This window comes from Leptonychotes weddellii, chromosome 6 (assembly GCF_054177405.1).
Source record: "Leptonychotes weddellii isolate Sample4059 chromosome 6, ASM5417740v2, whole genome shotgun sequence".
NCBI lineage: Eukaryota > Metazoa > Chordata > Mammalia > Carnivora > Phocidae > Leptonychotes > Leptonychotes weddellii.
This window is the reverse complement of record NC_138374.1, coordinates 104067180-104089188: the sequence shown is the minus strand read 5'-3', so window position 1 is coordinate 104089188 and position 22009 is coordinate 104067180. Positions and strand designations below refer to the sequence as shown.

Below are 22009 nucleotides of genomic sequence, written 5' to 3'. Positions count from 1 at the left end.
TGCAGAAAGTATAGTGCTTTCAGGGGCGCCTGGGTGGCACAGTTGGTTAAGCTTCTGACTCATGATTGCAGCTCAGGTCATGATCTCAGGGTCATGAGATTGAGCCCCATGTCGGGCTCTGCACTCAGTGCAGAGTCTGCTTAAGTTTCTCTCTCCCTCTGCCCCTTCCCCCTGTGTGTGTGTGCGTGTGCGCTCTCTCTCTGTCCTTTCTTAAATAAATAAATCTTAAAAAATAAAAAAAGGAAAGTATAGTGTCTTCCTGTATATCCCCTTTTCCCTTCACAGAGATTCCCCCTATTATTAACACCTTGCATTGGTGTGGTACGTTTGTTACAATTGATGAATCAATACTGATATTCCTATTGATTTTTTTTAAAAGCAACTATTATCTAGTTTAACAGATGCATAGTTTCTGTAATGTTGAGTAACTATTGTTCATTTATTACTCATTTTTAAAATACTCTTATTAACAGTGAAACACAATTACTCTCCTCTTTTTAGGGTGGAATAATTAATGATGGTTCTGAATTGATTGGTCCTGCTGAAGCTTATTCAGATTCCCTCGTTGATAGCTTTCCTGAGTGTAGTACAGAAGGTAGGACATTTTGAATTTTTTTCATTTCATGGTTTTGATTGCAGACTATAAATCATATTTGAATTGCAAAAGAATAGATGGCTATAGGAATTTGAGAGTATTTCACCAATTCTAAGATACTTTTTTCCTTAACATTTTAGTATCACTGATGTTGGGTACATGATACTGGGTCGATGATATCTTACATTTAATTGACAGCTTTTTTTCTTTCTTAGTGTGATATATAAAATAATGATTTATCCTACAATTAATGGCATATTAGATTTGATGAAATGTGGTATAAATGAATGTTCAGAATTCATATTGTCTAGCGTTAAGAATATTTTGCTAAAGTTTATCTAGCAGTATCTGATATTTAAACAATGAATTTTAAGACTGGCTTTAAAAGTTTAGTCATGTTCCCAGAAAGAATAAACCTAGGGCAGTTTTAATGTTTTTAGTATGTTTTATAATAACATGAGTCTGAACCAAAGCAGTTTTTGAAATTATAATCACTTTAATTCAAGAATGCTTAATCCCTTGTTTTATTCCTATGTTAAGCCATCCTTGAATTTTTATGAAGATTTAAAATACATACATTTTTGTCTTTAAATTTCCTTAGCTAGTTTTCTTCCAGGGAAGAATTTGGAATTAAGAAAAAGAGATTTGGAGACAGGGAGGGAGGGTCTTTAAAAATAGATAGTTAGATTTGTTTGAGGAGGCTTAGGTTTGTTTTATATAAAAGTAAAATCATAGACTAGATATTTCTCGATCTCTTTCATGGATAACAGTTTATGGTAGAGGAGGATGCTGAATATGGGAGGTAGCCATAATCTCATTTCAGTGATCTTTTTGTGGGGATATGTACTGATGTCATATGTCAACAGACACATTGATACAGATTTATTGCAGTAAATTCCCATCTTGATTTGGTAGGAGCAGCAAGTTCCCATCCATTGTGTAGGCTGAAGCATTTAAAATTTGTTTTTCAAGTGCCTTGTTAGTGCAGTAGGTAGCATATCAGCCTCATAACATTTGTTTTTCTTTTGTTGCCACCACATTAGCTCTTCTTGTTTTTCATAGTGGCTCCCATTGACTTAAAAACCAAGTCCATTCATTAGTGTTTTGTGTAATGTATGGGAACCTTAGGCCCAGGGATTTCCATTAGGTCCTCAGTGTCTTTGACTCTACACTGAATCAGCCAAGGTCATAGGAAAACACTGCTGACAGTAATTTTACTCTACAATCCAAATACCTGTTCTTCGTAACCTGTTTTGATCTGCAGATCCTTGCCAGGCTTTGAAACATCTAGTCCCTGCTTGGGATCCCAGTGTGATTCTGTTTTTAGAGCTGGTTTCCTTGGAAGGTAACTATCTGGGATAACCTGATCTGGCTGTTGCCTCGGAGATACTCTTTTCCTGAGAAAGGAGGAGAAGGGTATCTTCTGCCCGTAGATGTGCTGATTTGGTGACATCCAGTAGTAAACAAATAGAAAGATTTGTAGGAGAGTGTTCAATGAGGAATACAGTTCTTGGAGATGGTAGAATGTTTTTTAGTTTCTCTCCTTTTGTGTTTTGTTATAGGAATCTAAGGTTGCATGACTCGGGGATGGCTATATTCTTTTGATATCTATAATAAGCTTTTTTTTACTAGGTGTGAGTCAGCTATGGTGGGAGATGTGTGTCTCAGGAACCTATTTTAGTGTAGGATCATCATGGATGAGAATGATACAGAGGTCTTTTGTTCTTTGTTAACATCTGGAAGAGAAGGGGCGGAGCATTATTATTAGGAATGTGTTTTCTTGGGATGGTGTTCCAAAATATGGGAAGCTGTTCAGGGTAAAAATGTGGCTGTGGTAAAAATGTGGTAAAAAACAAAAAGGATATATTACCTAAAGCTAGGATGAGTTTGTAATTTATTGTCCTAAGTGGGACACACACTTCTGAGAAGTAAAGAGGATGCTTTAATAAAGTACAGCGAGACCACACGCATACACCAGGAACCGCCCCTGGCACACTGAGACGGATGGTGTGGGCCGCTCTACCTAAAGCAGTTGTTTCAGGGTTTATCTTTGAAGTTTCGAAAAGATGGGTTTTCTTTCTTTTTTTTTTAAAGATTTTATTTATTTGACAGAGAGAGAGCGCCCGCGCACAAGCAGCGGGGAACGGCAGGTAGAGGGAGAGGGAGAAGCAGACTCCCCGCTGAACAGGGAGCCCAATGCGGGGCTCGATCCCACCACCCTGCGATCATGACCTGAGCTAAAGGCAGGATACTTAACCGACTGAGCCACCTAGGCTCCCCGAAAAGATGGGTTTTCCTTGGAAAGATTTATCTTTTAGGAATATGCTTTTATGAGAGAAATTGGGGGCAACCGTTTTGTTAATAACCCCAGAAAAGACTTATGCTACCGAAAAGTAATACTGGCATTTTATCCTTTCCGTGCATAGTTCAGTTCTCCAACTGTATTACCATCTCTGGAACACGCTGTGATCCATGACGAATGCAAAATGTGGAACTAGAAAGGCTGTACGTGCTTATGTTTTTTACCCCCTCCCTTTAAAAGCCTTTATGCCTGACTAATTAATCCTGCTGAAAGACACTTTGTTGACAAATATAGCTCAGAGTGTCAGACAGCTTGCAAATTCATTGTTATATGAGAGGGGAAATGACTTTTAAATATCATGAGATTGTCTGGCATACTGGGTGGTGGAAGAGATACTTTCCTACCAAAAGGTCTGCAAACCCCCGAGACAGCCAAGGGAGAGGGCCTCTCCTAGCAAAAGAGCAGGAGAGCTGGCAGCTGGCCAAGCCCCACAGGTATACAGTGAAATGGAGGGTTGTAGAGGGATTGTGGTGGCAAGTGCTTGTGGTTTGGATTTAGAGCCAAAATGTGAGGAGGTGATTCACTCCATAACAACTCCTCTGAGTGTAGTATTTTAAATGGTGTTTCAGAGGTGTATTCATTTTTCATACTTGTGATTTAGTTGGCCAGTGAAATGAGCCAGTGGGTCAAATCTTAATATATAGTCTGCTGTTTCAAGGTCCTTCAGTAGAGTTAGAATGACATGGCAAGTATATCACCTCTCAGAGGACAGATGTAGAGGCTAAGTGATCATTATTTTTATTAGTACCATAAAAAATGCAATCAACAGGTCTTAATTTACCTTGAAAGAAAGTTTTCTGAGGAAAACATAAAGAGCTGGATTAATGTTTTTTTTTTTTAATTATCATTATTTGATAGTAATGGGATAGAGGAAACCCCTTTAAAGTTTCATAGAATCAATAATGTGGTGATTAACTGGTAAATATGTTTTATCTAATAAGAAACTGATAATTATAAAATTATTCAGTAGGTTTTTAGATAAAAAGTTAATATTGTTTTATGTTTTTAAAATGAAATGCTGGTCACTCTTTATCTCCTTTGTCCAGAGAAATTAAACTATACATATTTTTAAAGATGAAAGAAGATTGACTTGATTGTTAACATCTTATTTCCTTTTTAAACTTGCATCTTTTCATTTGATTAAACTTAGCTATGAAGTTACTATGACATTTGTGGAAATCTGGCCAAAATGATGCATTGGAATTGAGCTTCTTGACATGTTTCTCTCATCTGTTGGCCAGTTTGAGGGATGTAGGTTGCTTTACTGCCATGCTGGCCTTGATATTGGGGCCTTTGATGTTGGTAGACTCTCATCTGGTAACCTGTGTCATTTCCTCTTCTTGCAGTTATGGGAGGGACATCTTCCAGGTCTGTGCACCAAACAAGAGAAAATAATTAGGTGATCATAACCACAAATACAAATTGAGAGATCAGCTTCTTAAATGTAGATCTTTTTTTTTTTTTTTTTAAGATTTTATTTATTTATTTGAGACAGAGAGAATGAGATACAGAGAGCATGAGAGGGAGGAGGGTCAGAGGGAGAAGCAGACTCCCTGCCGAGCAGGGAGCCCGATGTGGGACTTGATCCCGGGACTCCAGGATCATGACCTGAGCCGAAGGCAGTTGCTTAACCAACTGAGCCACCCAGGCGCCCTTAAATGTAGATCTTAAGAGTGATGAATGTTCGGGCGCCTGTCGTTAAGCGTCTGCCTTCGGCTCAGGTCATGATCCTGGAGTCCCGGGATCGAGTCCCACATCGGGCTCCCTGCTCTGCGGGGAGCCTGCTTCTCCCTCTCCCCCTCCCCCTGCTTGTGTTCCCTCTCTCGCTGTGTCTCTGTCAAATAAATAAATAAATCTTTAAAAAAAAAAAAAAGTGATGAATGTTCTTAAATGTCTCCTGGGGTAGTCGGATCTTCTTCTTCCTTCTTCCTCCTCCTCCTCCTCCTCCTCTTCCTCCTCCTCCTTCTTCTTTTTTTGGTGGTAAATTGTGGGTTAAGAGCTCCCTCGGGTTCAATTGTAGCTATTGTAGACGTAAGAAAGGATCTATTAAGCTGTCTTGAATTCCATTTTAGAGTAAATGAGATGTACATTTGGAGACTAGCATCCTTTGCTGGTCTATGTAAGGGATCTCTAAAATCACTTTCAGTTCAAAGATTTGTGTTTTTATTTGATGGCGGGGTGATAATTCTTTCCATTAAAGCATGAAGATTAAAAAAAATAAAGCATGAAGATTAAACTGTATTAAGTTGAATAATGTTGATTAGTTTTAAACTGTTAGGGGAGACTAATTGGAAGGGTGAATAGCTATTTAAGTTTGAAGAAAGTCTTCTGTGTCAGTGTACCATTTTATTATTATTATATTTTTCTTTTTATTATTTGTGCTATTTTCATTTAGTTGATTTAAAGTCAATGCTCTGAGGCAGGATCGTTTTAAAAAGGAATATTCTTCAGTTGATTGGCTACTTAATAGCCTAAATCTGTTTTTCAGGCAAACTTAAAGTTTGCTTTAGAACTGCATAGAGGTGGTGTAAAATGACAAAATATAGAAAGCCTAATTAAAAGTAATGTAAAGTAGAATTTAGTGCAAATGTCCACTAGGTGGCACCAGGAGAACTCTAAATCTTGTTACTGGCATTATTCTAGGCCCTCCTGTATTAAGAGAGTAGGTTTATTCACTTTGAAGTTCCTTTTTCTCTTAAGTGCTTATCTACTTAATGTTATTCATTGCCCTTTATTAGTTGAATTTTCTTTGGTGCGGGAGCTTAAAATAACTAGGGAAAAAAGAATAGATCATTATTCTCAAGAAAAACACAAATGAGAATGTGTCATTGTATGTGTGCATGTAAAACAAGTGATATATATTATAAATATTGACTCTTAAAAACCCTAGGGCTATTGAGGTTAATGTTAGCTATTAGGAGTTTAGGAGTTGGGTGGGGAAGATAAAAAAAATTCATGATATGTCCTGGGAGCTGTTTTAGAGTAAAAGGAACATGAAGAATGATATAGATAAATCCCTTATTCCACAATTAAAAATGGGTATTTCAGAGAAGTAAAGCCATGTGCCTAAGGCAGTCCAGGCATTCTAGGTAGTCAGCAGCAATTATAGAAGCATGTTTTGAAGGAAGAGATTTAATCTTATGGAGAAGGAGGCAGTGAGAATACATATTTGGTATAGAAAGCTCAGCGTGAGCTACCTGTGTGCTGGTAGCAGGTTTGATTTGCAGAGAAGATTATGGAGAGTAGCAACATAAAAAGTTCATTAGGTAGGAAGGGAAGCCAACTCATAGATCTTTGTTGTTCATGGTAAGATAACAGTATTAGGGTTGTAATTTTGATTGATGTGTTGTTTCCTGAGGTGATTCAGTTTTTCACCAAATAATGCAGTAAATATACTGGTGCTCTTTTCAGAAATTTTCAAGGGTGAAGCAAAGACTTGTCTCCAGGACATTATAAAAATGTGAAACATCAAAGGAATGGTACTTTTTCGTAACAGTAGCTATTTCTAAATGATACATTGGTAATCGAGTACGAGAGTCTTAATTAGCATCAAGTTTTAGATTTAGGTATTTGCCTAAAATCATATTAATAAGGGCTTGTTTCTTAATGGAGATTGATATGTATGTCTTCTATCTCAGGGTGACCTTTGTTCTGCTGGCTAGATATTTTGCTTTGTGTGTGAAGCATGAGTCATTGCTACTAGGAAAAGTAGAAATTCCCTTTCGTTGACTGAACCTCAGTGCTCAGTGAAAGCTATCAGCTAATAATAATGAGGCCATGTATTTTATATATAGTTGACCATGAGAGACCACCTGTTGTTCTAAAGGAAACTGATCTCTTTTTGCAGATGGTCTTCAAATACAGATTTCTGATAGTTTATAGTATAAAGATTTATTCTATAGCAACTCCACCTTTTCCCCTGGTGCCTGTCTTTCAGAGGTGGTGTCCTAGACAGATTTCACTAGACTGCCCTACTCTGAGCAGTTCAAAGCACAGAAGGTGAGGGTAGGTAGGTGAACTGGGATGCTATAGAAACCCCTCATGTCTGTAGCTGCTTTTTAACTGGTCACCTGGGGCCCTCTAATAGCCCTGAGACTTGAATCTCTGTGATATGAACCTGGAGGCAGAACGCTTTCATAGAACCTTTGACTCTTCCCCCTCCCATCTCTTCCCCAAAAGGCTGAGGTTTTTGTCTTGATGGTGTTGGTGAAGCATGTACCTTTTACTCTCATGATGGCTCTAGAGGGCCCCTTTAAACATGGATTGACTTCAGGTTGGTTTAACTTTTGACAAAGAGTCTCTGACTTGTCAATTGTTGCCCTGCCTTATCCACAATGTTCTTCCTACTCACCCTAACTGAGAACCTCTTACTTGTTGGCTGCTCTCTGTACCTTATTAACTTTCTTTCTGGGTTTTAGAAGCTAGTTTCCACTTGATGTGATATTTATATGGAGCTTTATATAAAACAGGTTGAATGACAGGACCGTGATTTCAAGGAATTGAGCAAGCACTTTATTAAGTAGATGTATTAAGGATATAAGGCGAAAAGACTAGGTACCGAGTGTGTGTGTGTGTGTGTGTTAATGGTTTGTTGCTGCGATGGTGAAAGGGGAATGTTCTCAAGTTGGTTGGGGAATACTTCATTGAGAAGAAGGGGATTTAGAAATTGCTTAAATGCCGAAGGGAAAGATTTCAGAGAGTACTAGAAGACAACTAGTTGCAGTGTATGGTTGCGATATGATAGAGTTAGGCTTTTCAGATCTGGTAGGGTGCATCTTAAGAGGAGAATTAAAGGAAGAAGATAGGCAAGGAAGAAGTGTCAAGGGTTAGTCTGCTTCAAACAGATCTGTCTATAATCACTTTTGTCTTCTCTCCTAAGTTAGGAATTCTTGGCACTGGCTGCTGGATGATTCTTACTGGCCTATATTTCATAAATTATGTTTGTATAACATAGATTTATTCACAAACAAATTCCCAGTTTTAGCCCTTGCTGCATCTCCTTTGATATCCTTCAGGTACCGAGGCTTAAGAGCTTGCCATTCACATAAAGGAATGTGGTAAGAGTCACCTGTAATCCCACCATACAGGGAAAATTGCTGTCAATGTTTAATACACTTCTCTAGCCTTTTTTCCTGTGTTTTTGTTTTAAAATTAGAATTACAGTATATTATATACTGCTTTACAGTTTGTCGTTTTTGCATAATAGATAATGAACACTTTAGCATTAAGCATTTGTCTGTAACATAATTTTTAATAGCTGTATAATATTTTCTCAAAGGGATGTACCATAATCTCCAATTGTCAGGAATTTGTTATTTCCAAATTTTCACTAATTTTTGTGATGGATATTGTCATGTATAGATCTTTTATCGTATCTCTGATTGTTTTTGATATAAATTGCTGAATCAAAGATATAAGCATTTTTTGCATCTGATATGTATTGCCAAATTGTCCTCCAAAAAGGTTAAATCAGAAGTCTTTTTCTTTCCTTTGCTTCTCATAGTTGGACTAGAAAAACTCCTTATCCTAACCTGCTAGCTTTTCTTTTGTTTGCTCACTTTGAAAGATTCTTCATTTAGAATTAGGTAGAATTTGAAAAGGAAACAATTTGAATATTATTATTTCTTTGTTTCATTATCTGGCTTTATTCCTAGGTATTTTGATGGTCTTACTCTTCTGATGTAATTTTATTTAATCATGATTTCCTTTGCTAACAAAATATGATTGGAAAGGTAAGAGAGGAAATAAGACTATGTCAGTAGACTTTTGTGGTCAAAAGCCGAGAAACTGAATACACATAATTTTACCCCTTTGCCCTTTGGTATTATTGTTCTTGTTAGAAAGGAAAATCAGGCAAAACATGGAACAGTACAATGTGATAGATGATGTGAGGGTTACAGTGACAAGACACCAGAGAGCAGACAAAAGATCTCTAGCAGCATTTCCTTTCTTTTACGATTAGCTGTATAAATCAGAACTTATTTTTTAAACTTTGTCTATTTGTTTATTAATATCAATGGACTAGGTTATATAAGGCCCCCTTTAAGGAAATAAATGTGCATTGAAATATGTAAAGTATTTTTAGATCAATTAAAAAAATCTCTTCTGAAGTTTGTATATTTCTCAGAACAGTGGATAAATAATTTTGTAGACTGCTGTAAAAGATTTTGATTTTGAAGTGCTGTCTGTACAGTTGAAATGTCAGAGATTGAAAAGATTTCCACTAGGTCCAATGAATCTCATCTCAGATTGTGGATTTAATGAAGTCTTTTGCTTTTAGGGAACAAAGTGAGTTCTTTATGGGCATTCTAAGGATTTGAGAAAAATCCCTGAAGACAGGACATGTTGACAGCGTGCCAGAGTAGTGTCTGAAGCTGATTTGAAATTTGAGTTCAGCTGCCAGTAACATGTTTTTACCCTAACTTATTTTATTTGATATGAAGTAAGCAATTTGAGTCTATAATAAGGGTTGACAAACTATGGCCTGTGGGCCAAATCCGACCTGCCACCTGTCTTTATATGACCTACTAGCTAAGAATGGTTTTTACATTTTAAAATGGTTGACAGAATTCAAAAGAATATTATTTTGTGGCATGTGAAAATTATATGGAATTCAAATTTCAGCATCCATAAATAAAGTGTTACTGGAACACAGCCATTCTTATTCATTTACATATTATCTGTGGCTGCTTTTTTTTGTACTACAATAGCAGAGTTGATTAGTTGTGACATAGATCATATGACCCACAAAGCCTAAAATAGTCACTCTCTAGCCCTCAGAAGAAAAGTTTACTGATCCCTGACCTAGAATTGTATACTCTAACCCACCTTTAAGTTTGGCTTTTTATAAGATCCTGAGGAAATTAATTTTCTTTTCAATATATTTTCTTTCCTGAGAAACTTGAGAGTCAGTATTCAGTGGTGATACAGATCACATAGTTGTTCCCAAACTTAATTTTTACATAGCTCTGTTGTCAATCTTATTGAATGATAGAGATCGGTGGCTCTCAAAGTATGGTCTTCAGATACCTGGGTATTCCGGAGATCTTTTTAGGGGGCCCCCAAGGCAGAAACTGTTTTTATATAGTCTAGGAAATTGTTTGCCTTTTTCACTGTGTTGACGTTTGCACTAATGATGCAAAAGCAATGGTAGGTAAAACTGTTGTGCCTGAGCATGAATTGGGACAGGGACAGCAGAGTGTAACAGGAATCATTGCACATGCAGTAATGCCAATGCTAATGTTGCCTAAAAATGCCTTTGATAAAGCAGTAAAAACTATTAATTTTTATCAAATCTCAACCTTTGGGTACATGTCTTCTTGATATTCCGTGTGATAAAATGGAAGTACGCATAAAACACTTCTGCATACTGACTTGCTATGGTTGTCTGGAGGAAAAGCACTTGTTTGAGCCATGAACTAGCTGCTTTTCTCTTGGGACATCATTTTTGCTTGAAAGAACCATCGACAGACAAACTGTCATTATTCAGACCGGTATTTGGCAAATATTTTTTCAAAAGCAAACGAAGTGAGCTGACACTTTAGGGAAAACAACTGACAGTATTTGTTGCCAATGATAAAATGTGAGTTTTCAATTCCAAATTCGAATTTTGGAGAACTTGTTTTTTTGTTTTTGTTTTTAATCTTTACACCCAGCGTGGGGTTCAAACTCAGGACCCTGAGATCAAGAGTCACAAGCTCTACCAACTGAGCCAGCCAGATGCCTGAATTTTGGAGAACTCCTATCTGCTACTTTGAGCTTGACAGTTTCCCAGTATCTAAAGAAAATATTCTGATGAGATTGATGATGATAGTAACAAATGTGATTTTGGGGGGGGTATTGTAATAATGAAATTCATCAGTATCTGGAAGATCTATATAACTCAGGGAACCAGTACTTTCAAAATGTCCAGTGTGTGATGTTACAAACTCAGGCATGGATAAAAGAGCCATTCAGTGTGCAAGACAGACCAGTGTATTTGAATGTGACAGAAACAGAAATTTCACTGATAGGAATTTATATTCTACATGGCAACAAAGCTTTAAGAAACTACCACTTGTCAAGTTTTGGTGTAGTATCAAAAAATAATATCCACAAATATTCAAAAAGGCTACTAAAATATTCACCCCATTTTCATTACATATCTGTGTCAGATTTTCCTCAAACCTTTCAGCCAAAACAACATGACAACAGATTGAGTGCAGGATCAGATATGAGAATCTAGTCATCTTCTGTTAAAAAGATTTGTAAAAATTTGAAACAATGTCACTTCTGTCACTAAATACTTTTTTGTTTTGGAGAATATAGGTTTTTTTTTGTTGTTGAAAGATTTTATTTATTTATTCATTAGAGAGAGAGAGTGAGAGCCTGTGAGCTGGCGGTGGGGTTGGGGAGGGAGAGGGAGAAGCAGGCTCCCCTGCTAAGCAGGGAGCCCGATGTGGGGCTCTATTCCAGGACCCGGAGGTCACGACCTGAGCTGAAGGCAGATGCTTAATCAACTGAGCCACTGAAACACCCCAAGAATATAGTTATTTTTAATAAAAATTATGTTAACATGTAATGGGGTTTAGTGTTTAAAAATTCTTTTAGTCTATTTAAATATTAAGATTGGTAGACATTTACAGGTATAATCCACAAAAACAAAAGTTTTTTGAGGCTCTCAGTTATTTTAAGAATGTAAAGGGAGATCCTAAGACCTCATGCTCATTTACCATGAAGTCAGTTCTATGAAATGCGAGAAAGAATTTTCATTGCTGAATATTTCAATACCACCTGTTCATTCATTTTCTGTCAGAAAACTAAGAGGCGATGGGTGGCTCAGTTGATTAAGCGACTGCCTTCGGCTCAGGTCATGATCCTGGAGTCCCAGGATCGAGTCCCGCATCGGGCTCCCTGCTCGGCAGGGAGCCTGCTTCTCCCTCTGACCTTCCCCCCTCTCATGTGCTCTCTGTCTCTCTCATTCTCTCTCTCAAATAAATAAATAAAATCTTTAAAAAAAAAAAAAAAAAAAGAAAACTAAGAGGCGAATATAGACCATAGCTCTCTCCAAAAGCTTGTCGAAGAGATTGAAACAAAGATATCCAAAAATTTAGTCCTTAAAAAAAAAAAACAAATAAATGGCATACATTTTCCAGATATGGATGATTATCTAAAAGCACACCTCTGTGAGGGTACGTTGTATAATAGTTAAATAATGATTATGTAATTGCTATAATAGTTGTAATTGAATGATAAGTCTATTGTGCTTTATATGCATTAACTCTGTTCCTCATTTAAAGTCCTGCATAATAAGTAATATTATTAAGTGACTCGCTTTTGGTCACATAATAAATTTTAAGAGCTGAGATCCAAGCACTTGTTTTTGTCTTACCCTGAAGCTCTTATTCTTTTCCTTTTATCATAATGATGGTGTTACAAGATCTTGTGGTAAAGGGTCTTCTTTTTGACAACAAGGCTAGGTAAAGACTTGCCTTCAGTTTTAGTGTGATAATTAAGGCAAAGGAGATTGGCTTCTAGAGCTTACATTGAGTGCAGAAGTGAATGAAGTAAGCAGAAACAAATTGCCAGGCACCGATCTCTATCAGGCAATGACAGCCTTCCTAATCAACTTGGATAGTATGAACAAATGAATAGTCAGCATGATTTGTATTCTTTTTGGCTGATTCTTAATTTAATATCTGTTTACTATTGTGATCATATTTCTAGGTTTCTCCAGCGACAGTGATCTGATATCTCTTACTGTTGACGTGGATTCTCTTGCTGAGTTAGATGATGGAATGGCTTCCAATCAAAATTCTCCCATTAGAACTTTTGGTCTCAGTCTTTCTTCGGATCCTTCAGCACTAGGGGCTGTTGCTTCTGACAGTGAACAGAACAAACCAGAAGAAGAACGGGAAAGTCGCAGCCTCTTTCCTGGCAGTTTAAGATCCAAGCTTGGCAAGAGAGATTATTTGGAGAAAGCAGGAGAATTAATAAAGCTGGCTTTAAAAAAGGAAGAAGAAGATGACTATGAAGCTGCTTCCAATTTTTATAGGAAAGGAGTTGATTTACTCCTAGAAGGTGTTCAAGGTACAATTCTATCAGTATTAATATGTTTTGGAATGTTTTTATGTTGGTGTCTGGAAAGAAAAGTATATATATGTAACTGTACCTTGTGTATAGTCCTCTGTAAAAACAAGACTGAAAATGAGAAATTACAGAAGATTAAATGACCTACATTTGGGGGGCACCTGCGTGGCTCAGTCAGTTAAGCATTCGACTCTTGATTTTGGGTCAGGTCATGATCTCAGGGTCGTGAAATTGAGCCCCGCATCGGGCTTTGTGCTGGGCGTGGAGCCTGCTTAGGATTCTCTCTCTCCCTCTCCCCTGCCCCTTGCCCTGCTCATGTGCATTCTCTCTCTCTTTCTCTCTCTCAAAAAAAAGACCTACATTCAGGTTTATACTTTCAATTACATGAATGGAAGGCAGTATCAGAGCTGCTTAACTCTCTACTTTGATCAATTAACCAACAACAGGTTTTAAAAAAATCAAATCTCCATGTCTCTTGATAAATAATAATCTGTTTTTTTCTTTTTTAATTTATTTATTTGACAGAGAGAGAGATAGCGAGAGAGGGAACACAAGCTGGGGGAGTGGGAGAGGGAGAAGCAGGCTTCCCGCGGAGCAGGGAGCCCGATGCGGGCCTCGATCCCAGGACCCCGGGATCATGACCTGAGCCACAGGCAGACGCTTAACGACTGAGCCACCCAGGCGCCCTGTTTTTTTCTGACATTGCTAGTGTTCACCAGGCTTCACCTCTCTCAGAAGTATTTGCAGAGATTCTTTAGTGCATTTATTCTTGCTGGCCTGAAGAGAGGAGATGAAATGTAAAGATCCTTGATTTGCCTACTATTCTGTTCTTTGTTAATTGTCATAAATTCTCAGCTAATAACTGGGCTGTTGTGGGAGCTGAATGTTTCTGAATCTCTGTAAGTAGGACTTACCTTTGTTTTAAGCATCAGATTTTTGTTTTAGTCATTTGTCTTTTCCTTATAGAAAGAGTGTGAAGCATACCGCAGTTAGTTACTTCACTTTCTGGACACAATAATCAAAGGCCGATAGGACCTTCTTCCAGTGGTTTGCTTTCCAGAAAATCGTCATTTTTACTCTTGTTCTGTGACCTTTCATTTGTTAGTGCCATTCAGATGACCATAGTCTCCTGTAGCACTAACACTTTTTTACTACAGTATTTCCCCCCTCACTATGCTTGGTGTCCTGTCCAGAGTTTTCTTTTTTATTAGAGTATGAACTTTCAGTCTTCTGATGTGGTATAAGATGAATGCTTGGCTGCATGGACTGAAGAGGGAGTGGATGTAGTGGCATCAGTGCTTTTTAACCAGAATTTTGACTAATTCTCTTGTTTTTAGCCCTTACTCTGATTTCCACAGCTACCCAGTGCTACCAGTTCCCAAACTTTTGGAGAGATTTACAGTGTCATATAAGTCAGGCAGCTTTCTTGAGCTTCTCAAGTCAATAACCACTCATCCATCTGTTTTCTAGCTTGTCAGATGTTTTTGCTGTAGTCTTCTCTCTTAATGTCCTTGTCCAAAAAATTTGGGCTTTTACCTTAAAAATAATTCTTTTACTGCCCTGTTAATGGAGTTTCCGGAGGGAACATTTCTCATGGTTTGACTGATAACGTCATTTTGATACACATTTTTGTTTCTCAAGTAGTGTCATAGTGGGTTTTTTGTTTGCCAGTAGAGCATTCTGGTCTTTAAAGATCTACACATCTTTCTTCTTTGTCTTAACTCTCATTTTGGGTTGGGAATTTAAGATCGGGATGAGTTGCAGTTAGCTCTGATATTTTCCCTTTTCTTTTTAGATGATTTTGTGCTAAAAAATCACTAGTGTTTAATTGACATAGATACATCAGTGTGATATTTTTCTAAAAGTTATTTGCTTTTCAACTTAGAGCACTTCATAATGTTACCACTTGATGGCACCAGAAAAATAAAAATCTTTACTTCAAAATGAGAATTATGGATGCAAATCAGCAAATAACAGAATAATACCATTTAGTTAGTTACTTTGTGATATGATGGTGAATTATTTCTCACTAGAACTTGATATCAAATCTACTAGACCTCTATCTTAAGGAATGTTATCATTTAAACATGTTTTTCCCATTTAACATATGCCTGTCTTTCTGAAACTACAATATCCATTCCTGCCATGGATTGGTTTTTGTTGTTGATGTGCCATCAAATCCAAAAAATTATACTTGCCTAATTGCTTTTAGCCTTTTATTGTTTATTCATAATGTGATCAATTTTTTCATACAAACTGTGGGTACCACAATCACAATTCTAATTTTTAACCAATATGTAAAATAACCTTTGTTTTAGTCCTTATGGTTATACTTTTAATTATGTGTCAAATGTAATGTCAGAGCAGTGCTTTTGGATGGTATTTAAAAGTGTACCAGTCACCACCTAACAGACATATGGACATTATTGGTTTAAAAAAATCCCCCCCCATTTTTATTGAGATATAATTGACATACAACATTGTACTAAAGGTACAACATGATTTGATACATGTATCTAAAGTGAAATGATTACCATAATAAGTTAACATCCTTCCCCTCACATAGTTACCTTTTTTTTTCTTGTGATGAGAGCTTTTAAGATCTGCTCTTTTATCAACTTTCAAATATATGATACAGTATTTTAAAACTATAGTTCCCATGTTGTATATTATATCCACGGAACTCATTAATCTTATAAAATGGAAGTTCATACCTTTTGACTGCCTTCACCCACTTTACCCACGCCTTGCCCCTGCCTCTAGTAACCACCAATCTCTTCTATGAGTTTGGTTCTTTTTAGATTCTACACATAAGTGAGATCATTTAGTATTTGTTTCTCTGTCTGATGTATTTTACTTAGCATAATGACCTCAAGGTCCATTCATGTCACTGATGGAAGGATTTCCTTCTATTTTATCTCTAATAATATTCGTGTGTGTGTGTGTGTGTGTGTGTATGTACACACTATTATCACATTTTCTTTATCCATTCAATCATCAATGGGTACTTAGGTTGTTTTCATGTCTTGACTATTGTAAATAATGCTGCAATGAACATGAGGGTGCAGATACCTCTTTGAGATAACGTTTGTTTCCTTCAGATGTATACCTAGAAATGGAATTGCTGGATCATAGGGTAGTTCTATTTTTAATTTTTTGAGGAGCCTTCATACTGTCTTTTATAGCGGCTGCACCAATTTGCATTCCCACCAGCAGTGTATAAGAGTTCTCTTTTCTCCACATCCTGATCAACACTTGTTATCTGTTATCTTTTGGTGATAGACATTCTGACAGGTGTGAGGTAAATCTAATTGTGGTTTTGATTTGTAGTTCCCCAATGATGAGTGATGTTAAGTAACTTTTCATGTACCTGTTTGGCATTTTTATGTCTTGAGAAAATAATTTTTCAATTCCTTTGCTCATTTTTTAATCAAATTGTTTAGGGGTTTTTTGATATTAGATTATGTGTTCTTTATATATTTTGGATATTTTGGATATTAGCCTCTTATCAGATACATGATTTGCAAATATTTTTTCCCATTTGGTAGATTGCCTTTTCATTTTGTTGATAGTTTCCTTTGCTGTGCAGAAGCTTTATAGTTTGATGTAGTTCCACTTGTTTGTTTTGCTTTTGCTGCCTTTGCTTTCATGCTAAGAAAGCTTACCACCCTGTTTGTTTTCCTAGGATTTTATGGTTTCAGGTCTTATGTTCAGGTCTTTAATCTATGTTGAGTTAATTTTTGTGTATGGTGTGAGATAGGGGTTTAGTGTTATTTTTTTTTTTTTGCATGTATCTGTTTATTTTTGTCAATACCATTTATTGAAGAGACTGTTCTTTCCCTAGTGTATATTTTTGGTTCCTTTGTCATAAGTTAATTGACTGTATATGTGTGGTTTTATTTCTGTGCTCTCTGTTTTATCCCTTTGATCTGTGTGTCCAATACCATACTGTTTTGTAGCTTTGTAATATAGTTTGAAATCAGGAAATGTGATGCCTCCAGCTTTGTTCTTTATTCAGAGGGTTGCTTTGGCTATTTGGGGTCTTTTATGGTTCCATACAAATTTTAGGATTTTTTTCCTACTTATGTGAAAAATGTCATTGGAATTTTGATAGGGATTGCATTGAATCTATAGATTACATTGGGTAGTATGGACATTTTAATAATATTAATTCTTTCAATCCATGAGCATGGAATATCTTTCCATTTATTTTTGTCTTCAGTTTCTTTTATTAATGATTTGTAACAGATTTCATCTGTTATTCCAACAGTCTTTTGGTGGAGTCTTTAGGGTTTTCTCTATATAATATCATGCTATCTGCAAATTGAGACAGTTTTACTTCTTCCTTTCTTATTTGGATGCCTTTTATTTCGTTTTCTTGTCTGATTGCTCTGACAAGGACTTCTAATACTATGTTGAATCAAGTGGTGAGAATGGGCATCATCGTCTTGTTTCTCATCTTAGAGGAAAAGCTTTCAGTTAATCACCATTGAGTATAATGTTGAGTATGATGGATTTATTCTTTAATTTGGGGAAACTGGGGGCTCTAGCTTGTGAGCTGACTTGACATTTATGAGTAGAAGAGATGTTTTCTTAGGGAAAGTTTGTTTTAGTGTGGGAAAGCTGTTATTGAAACATCACTATAACCAGCAATACCTCTGCATCATTTTAATTTAACTCTTGCTGTAAGAATGGTTGCCTGTGGGGAAAAAGAAGAAAACAGAATTGTTGTCTATGCCCTTGGTTTGGTTTGATAATGCTTTATAATAAAATCATTATTTTTAGATATCTGATAATCCAGCAAAAATGATTTTTCAGAGCTAAGTAGGAGTGCTTTATACAGGGTTCTTATGATTTGGCAAATTTTGTTATTCTGAGTACTAGCTATTCATTCTAACTAAACTATTCATCCTAAAGGAGTTTATCTGGGTTGTTTGTAGATCTGATAAAGATGGCTTAATGTTTTTCTTACTTAACTGGTGTTTGCACAGCTGAGACTAGAGGCAGAACACAATAGCAGCAGTTCTGTTTGCCCATCCAGCAGAGAAGAAGCATACCCTGATAGTGGTAACTTTGAATTCTCCTTTTGAACCTGACACTTCACTTATTTCCTCAATCTAGGAATGGCTTTTGAAATTGAGGTACCTTCTACTCTTCTAAGTCATCAGGTCTTTATGTGTTTAAGACAGAAAATCCAAAAATCAAGATTGAAGGAATCAACTCGAATCTTTGAAGATAATATTTCCAGTACATATCCTTTCACTCCTGTCTTGTTGATATATTTCTGCAGTGGCCTGATATGATTAATCTATATTCTCAGTGTGGGTTTATTAGAATAATTGTGAGGATGTAGAGTGGCAAATGGATGACATAAAGGTGTTAATAAAATATTTAAATAACAATAATTTATTGTCTGTTATATGCCTGTCACTGTACAAGGGGTTTTTCTTAACATTATTTTTAACCCTCAGAACAAACCTATAATCGGAGCTATGGCTGGTCATACTGGGCTTTGTCTAAGGACACCAAAATTTAGAGAGTGCAAACATTTAATGTAATGATTCCAGAAGCTTGGCACCTAGTTAGCAAGAATAATTATTTAAAACAGGAAGCTACCAGATGGCGAGCATTGTTAGTAACACCCATCTGTGGGCTACATTATGAATTACAGAGTTGATTGGAGAACTGGTTTTGTTTAGTTTGTTCTAGGTGCCAAAATTGCTGGTTTATTGTGTTTGTAAGGTAGATACTGTAATCCCCATTTTATAGGTGGAGAAAACTAAGACTTGGATAAAGTAAGCAATTTGCTCCACAACACAAGCCACTAAGAGTTTTGGCTAAGATTTAAATCTGGTTCTTTCTGAGTTCAAGTCTTGTCTTCTTTCCACTGTGCCATGTTACTTCTGATAGATTTCTTCCCTGATTAGAGTAGCTTTTTAAAATGGAGAAGAAACTTCAGAGAGTATCAGATATTTTTAAACTTTATTTTGATATTCGTTCTTTTTCCTTCCATTTATTTATTTGATCATTCAGCCATCCATCCAGTTGAGCTTTCAACAAGCTTCTATTAGTAGTATGTACTAGGTATTATGATAGTGAATATGGAATGGTTTTTTAAATAAAAATATAGAATTGAGTGATCACCCTTCAAAATAAGATCTCCTCTCTCTGTTTCTGTTTAAATCTTCTGTATACATTATAAATCTCACATGGAAAAGCGTTCCTGGATGTTGTTGATATCTAAGTTTGATTATCTTGTTGATATTTTTGACCAGTGAGACTATTTCTGATGTTACTACTCAGCTAAGAGATGCAGACAATCTTCTGCAATTTTCATCCTAGTAAATGGTATAATAAGCAATACAAAGCCATTTTTCTTAGTTTATGCCATCCCTGGATACATGTGTGCTAAGAGATGTCCAGAGATGTCCAGACTTATTTAAAAAACTGTGACCTTGTGTGTTGAGGTACTACATCATTCTGGGTCTCTTACTGGGTTTTGACTATTCTTTTTCCCCTTCCGACATGAGGAATAGAATTCCTGGGGAGACCACAAACCCACATGTATTTCTAGGTTTCCTTTGAGTCACTTAGACTAGCTTAGAATTGTAGGGTTGGTTCTAGAACGTGTCCAGGCTCTATGAATATGGTTAGTCCCTGTGCATTCATAATGATATATACTCAAGTACTGTAAAAGGCAATTGGGTCATTGATTTATTGCTTTGAATAAAAGTGACTCAAGTATTAAGAAACCCAAGTGTAAACTTGTTTGATTTAGAATGGATGGATATATGAAAAAGGCAGTAAATTTATGATAAAGGGAAGCAAGTCACATGATTTCTTATTGCTGAATTTCAGAAGTGAAAATGTATAACTTTAAATATAAAAATTTATTTGACTTGTTTATTGTGTTTGTTAACTCTAAAGATACTACGAAAATATTGTTTAGCCCACTTACCTTTTGGGATTGTCCACTTCACTACAAAATATGGTATGGTCTAAGTCTAACAACACCAAAGGCTGTAATTTCATTTTATTTATTTTTTAAAGATTTTATTTATTTTGAGAGAGAGAGAGAGAACATGAGCAGGGGGAGGGGCAGAGGGAGAAGCAGACGCCCCACTGAGCAAGGAGCCCAATGTGGGATTTGATCCCAGGACCCTGGGATCATGACCTGAACCGAAGGCAGACGCTTAACGACTGAGCCACCCAGGCACCCCCAAAAGCTGTAATTCTGATAGTCTGTTGTGGTGTTATCATACTGTCTTCTAATGCATTAGCTTCTAGCTGTTTCGATTTATGATCCTTTTTAAGAAGTTTGTTTTTTTTCAATATTTTGATTTTTTGCGTCCCCTTACAACTCTATATAAATTGAAAATCACATTTTGGGGCGCTGGGTGGCTCAGTCGTTAAGCGTCTGCGTTCAGCTCAGGTCATGATCCCAGGGTCGTGGGATCGAGCCCTGCATCGGGCTCCCTGCTCGGCGGGAAGCCTGCTTCTCCCTCTCCCACTCCCCCTGCTTGTGTTCCCTCTTTTGCTGTCTCTCTGTCAAATAAATAAATAAAATCTTAAAAAAATAATTGAAAATCACCTTTTATTCGTTTATTTTTTTCAATAAAAATTAGAAGGATTTTTGATTTCCAAGTCTTTTGAGAATTAATGCAACACAAATGGGAAGATCTAACTAATACATTTAGCAACAGGCCAAAGTAATTTTGTTACATAAATTAACCCATTTATTATAGGCTAGCAGTATTTCAAATGGTGGAGCTTCTACTGGTCTTTCAACTCCTTCAGTTTGCTGTGATGGCAGAAGCAGTGCTGTAGGTCCAGGCACCACCAGTTAATGGTTTTCATGCAGGAGCCACGATGCTGGAGCCTCACAGCTCGTCGTTTCATCTTGGTTTTGCCACAGAAGGAGCAAGTGTACTTGGCATGGTGGTTTATTTCAGTCTTCTTCACCATTTTCCTGAGGGAGGCATCGTAACGGGTCCCGTATTTACCCAAGATTCCGACCTTCTTGGTGCGTTTAGCCATGTGGCTGCAAACTACGTCTGAGCCCAGGGAGAGCTGACAAATCACCTTCTAAAAAAATGAGTTCTAGTTGATATTTTATTTATTTTTTAATATCTTTCTTTTTTCTTTTAGAAAATCAGTTTTTCTGTTTCTGCAAAAAAGGCTGTTGGAATTTTGATAGGGAATAAATTTGGGGAGTATTGCCATCTTAAAAATGTCTTTTAATCCATGAACACAGGATGTCTTTACATCTATTTCGATCTTCTTTAATTTCCTTCAGCATTGTTTTGTAATTTTCAATATATGCCTTTCACCTCCTGGGTTAAATCTGTTCCTAGGTATTTATTCTTTGGAATGTTATTGTAATTAGAATTGTTCCATTAATTTTCTTTTTGGAGTGTTCATTCCTGGTGTATAAATACACTGATTTTTGAATTTTTTTTCTTGTATGTGGCAACTTGGCTGAATTCGTTTATTAGCTGTAGTAGTTTTTTGGTGGATTCTTTGAGATTTCTATAAGATTATGTTCTCTGTGAATGGATGTAGTTTTACTTGTTTCTTTTCTATTTGATTGCCTTTTCATCTCTTCTTGCCAAATACTCTGGTTTGGACTTCCAGTGAAATGTTCAGTAACTCTAGTAAAAGCATGGGTCACATGCTTTCACCTCGTTTTTCTAGCTAGGGAATAACCTAATTAGGTATAGGTTACTTACTCATCCCTGCAAAGGAGATGAGGCATCTTGGCTCATTCTGGAGTTTAGAGGGAAAGCTTTCCATCTTCTATCATTGAGTATGATGTATTTTTTTTTTTATTCTTATGTTAATCCCCATAATTACATCATTAGTTTTAGATGGAGTGTTCCATGATTCATTGTTTGTGCATAACACCCAGTGCTCCATGCAGAATGTGCCCTCCTCAATACCCACCACCAGGCTAACCCATCCTCCCACCCCCCTCCCCTCTAGAA

At 36.6% G+C, this 22009-nt stretch overlaps 1 protein-coding gene across 13 annotated transcripts in view; it reads left to right on the top strand.

Moving 5' to 3' along the window:
* RPS6KC1 (ribosomal protein S6 kinase C1) overlaps positions 1-22009 on the top strand; it is a 319037-nt gene that overhangs the window by 47010 nt on the left and 250018 nt on the right. For 6 of the 13 annotated variants that reach the window (XM_081824820.1, XM_081824818.1, XM_081824817.1 and 3 more), the window contains exons 5-7: positions 502-595; positions 12663-13025; positions 18147-18272. In XM_081824820.1, the coding sequence (XP_081680946.1) occupies positions 502-595; positions 12663-13025; positions 18147-18272 (583 nt within the window). The remainder of the gene's footprint in view (positions 1-501; positions 596-12662; positions 13026-18146; positions 18273-22009) is intronic. The other 7 variants (XM_031037563.2, XM_031037560.2, XM_031037565.2 and 4 more) reach the window with 3 other exon arrangements.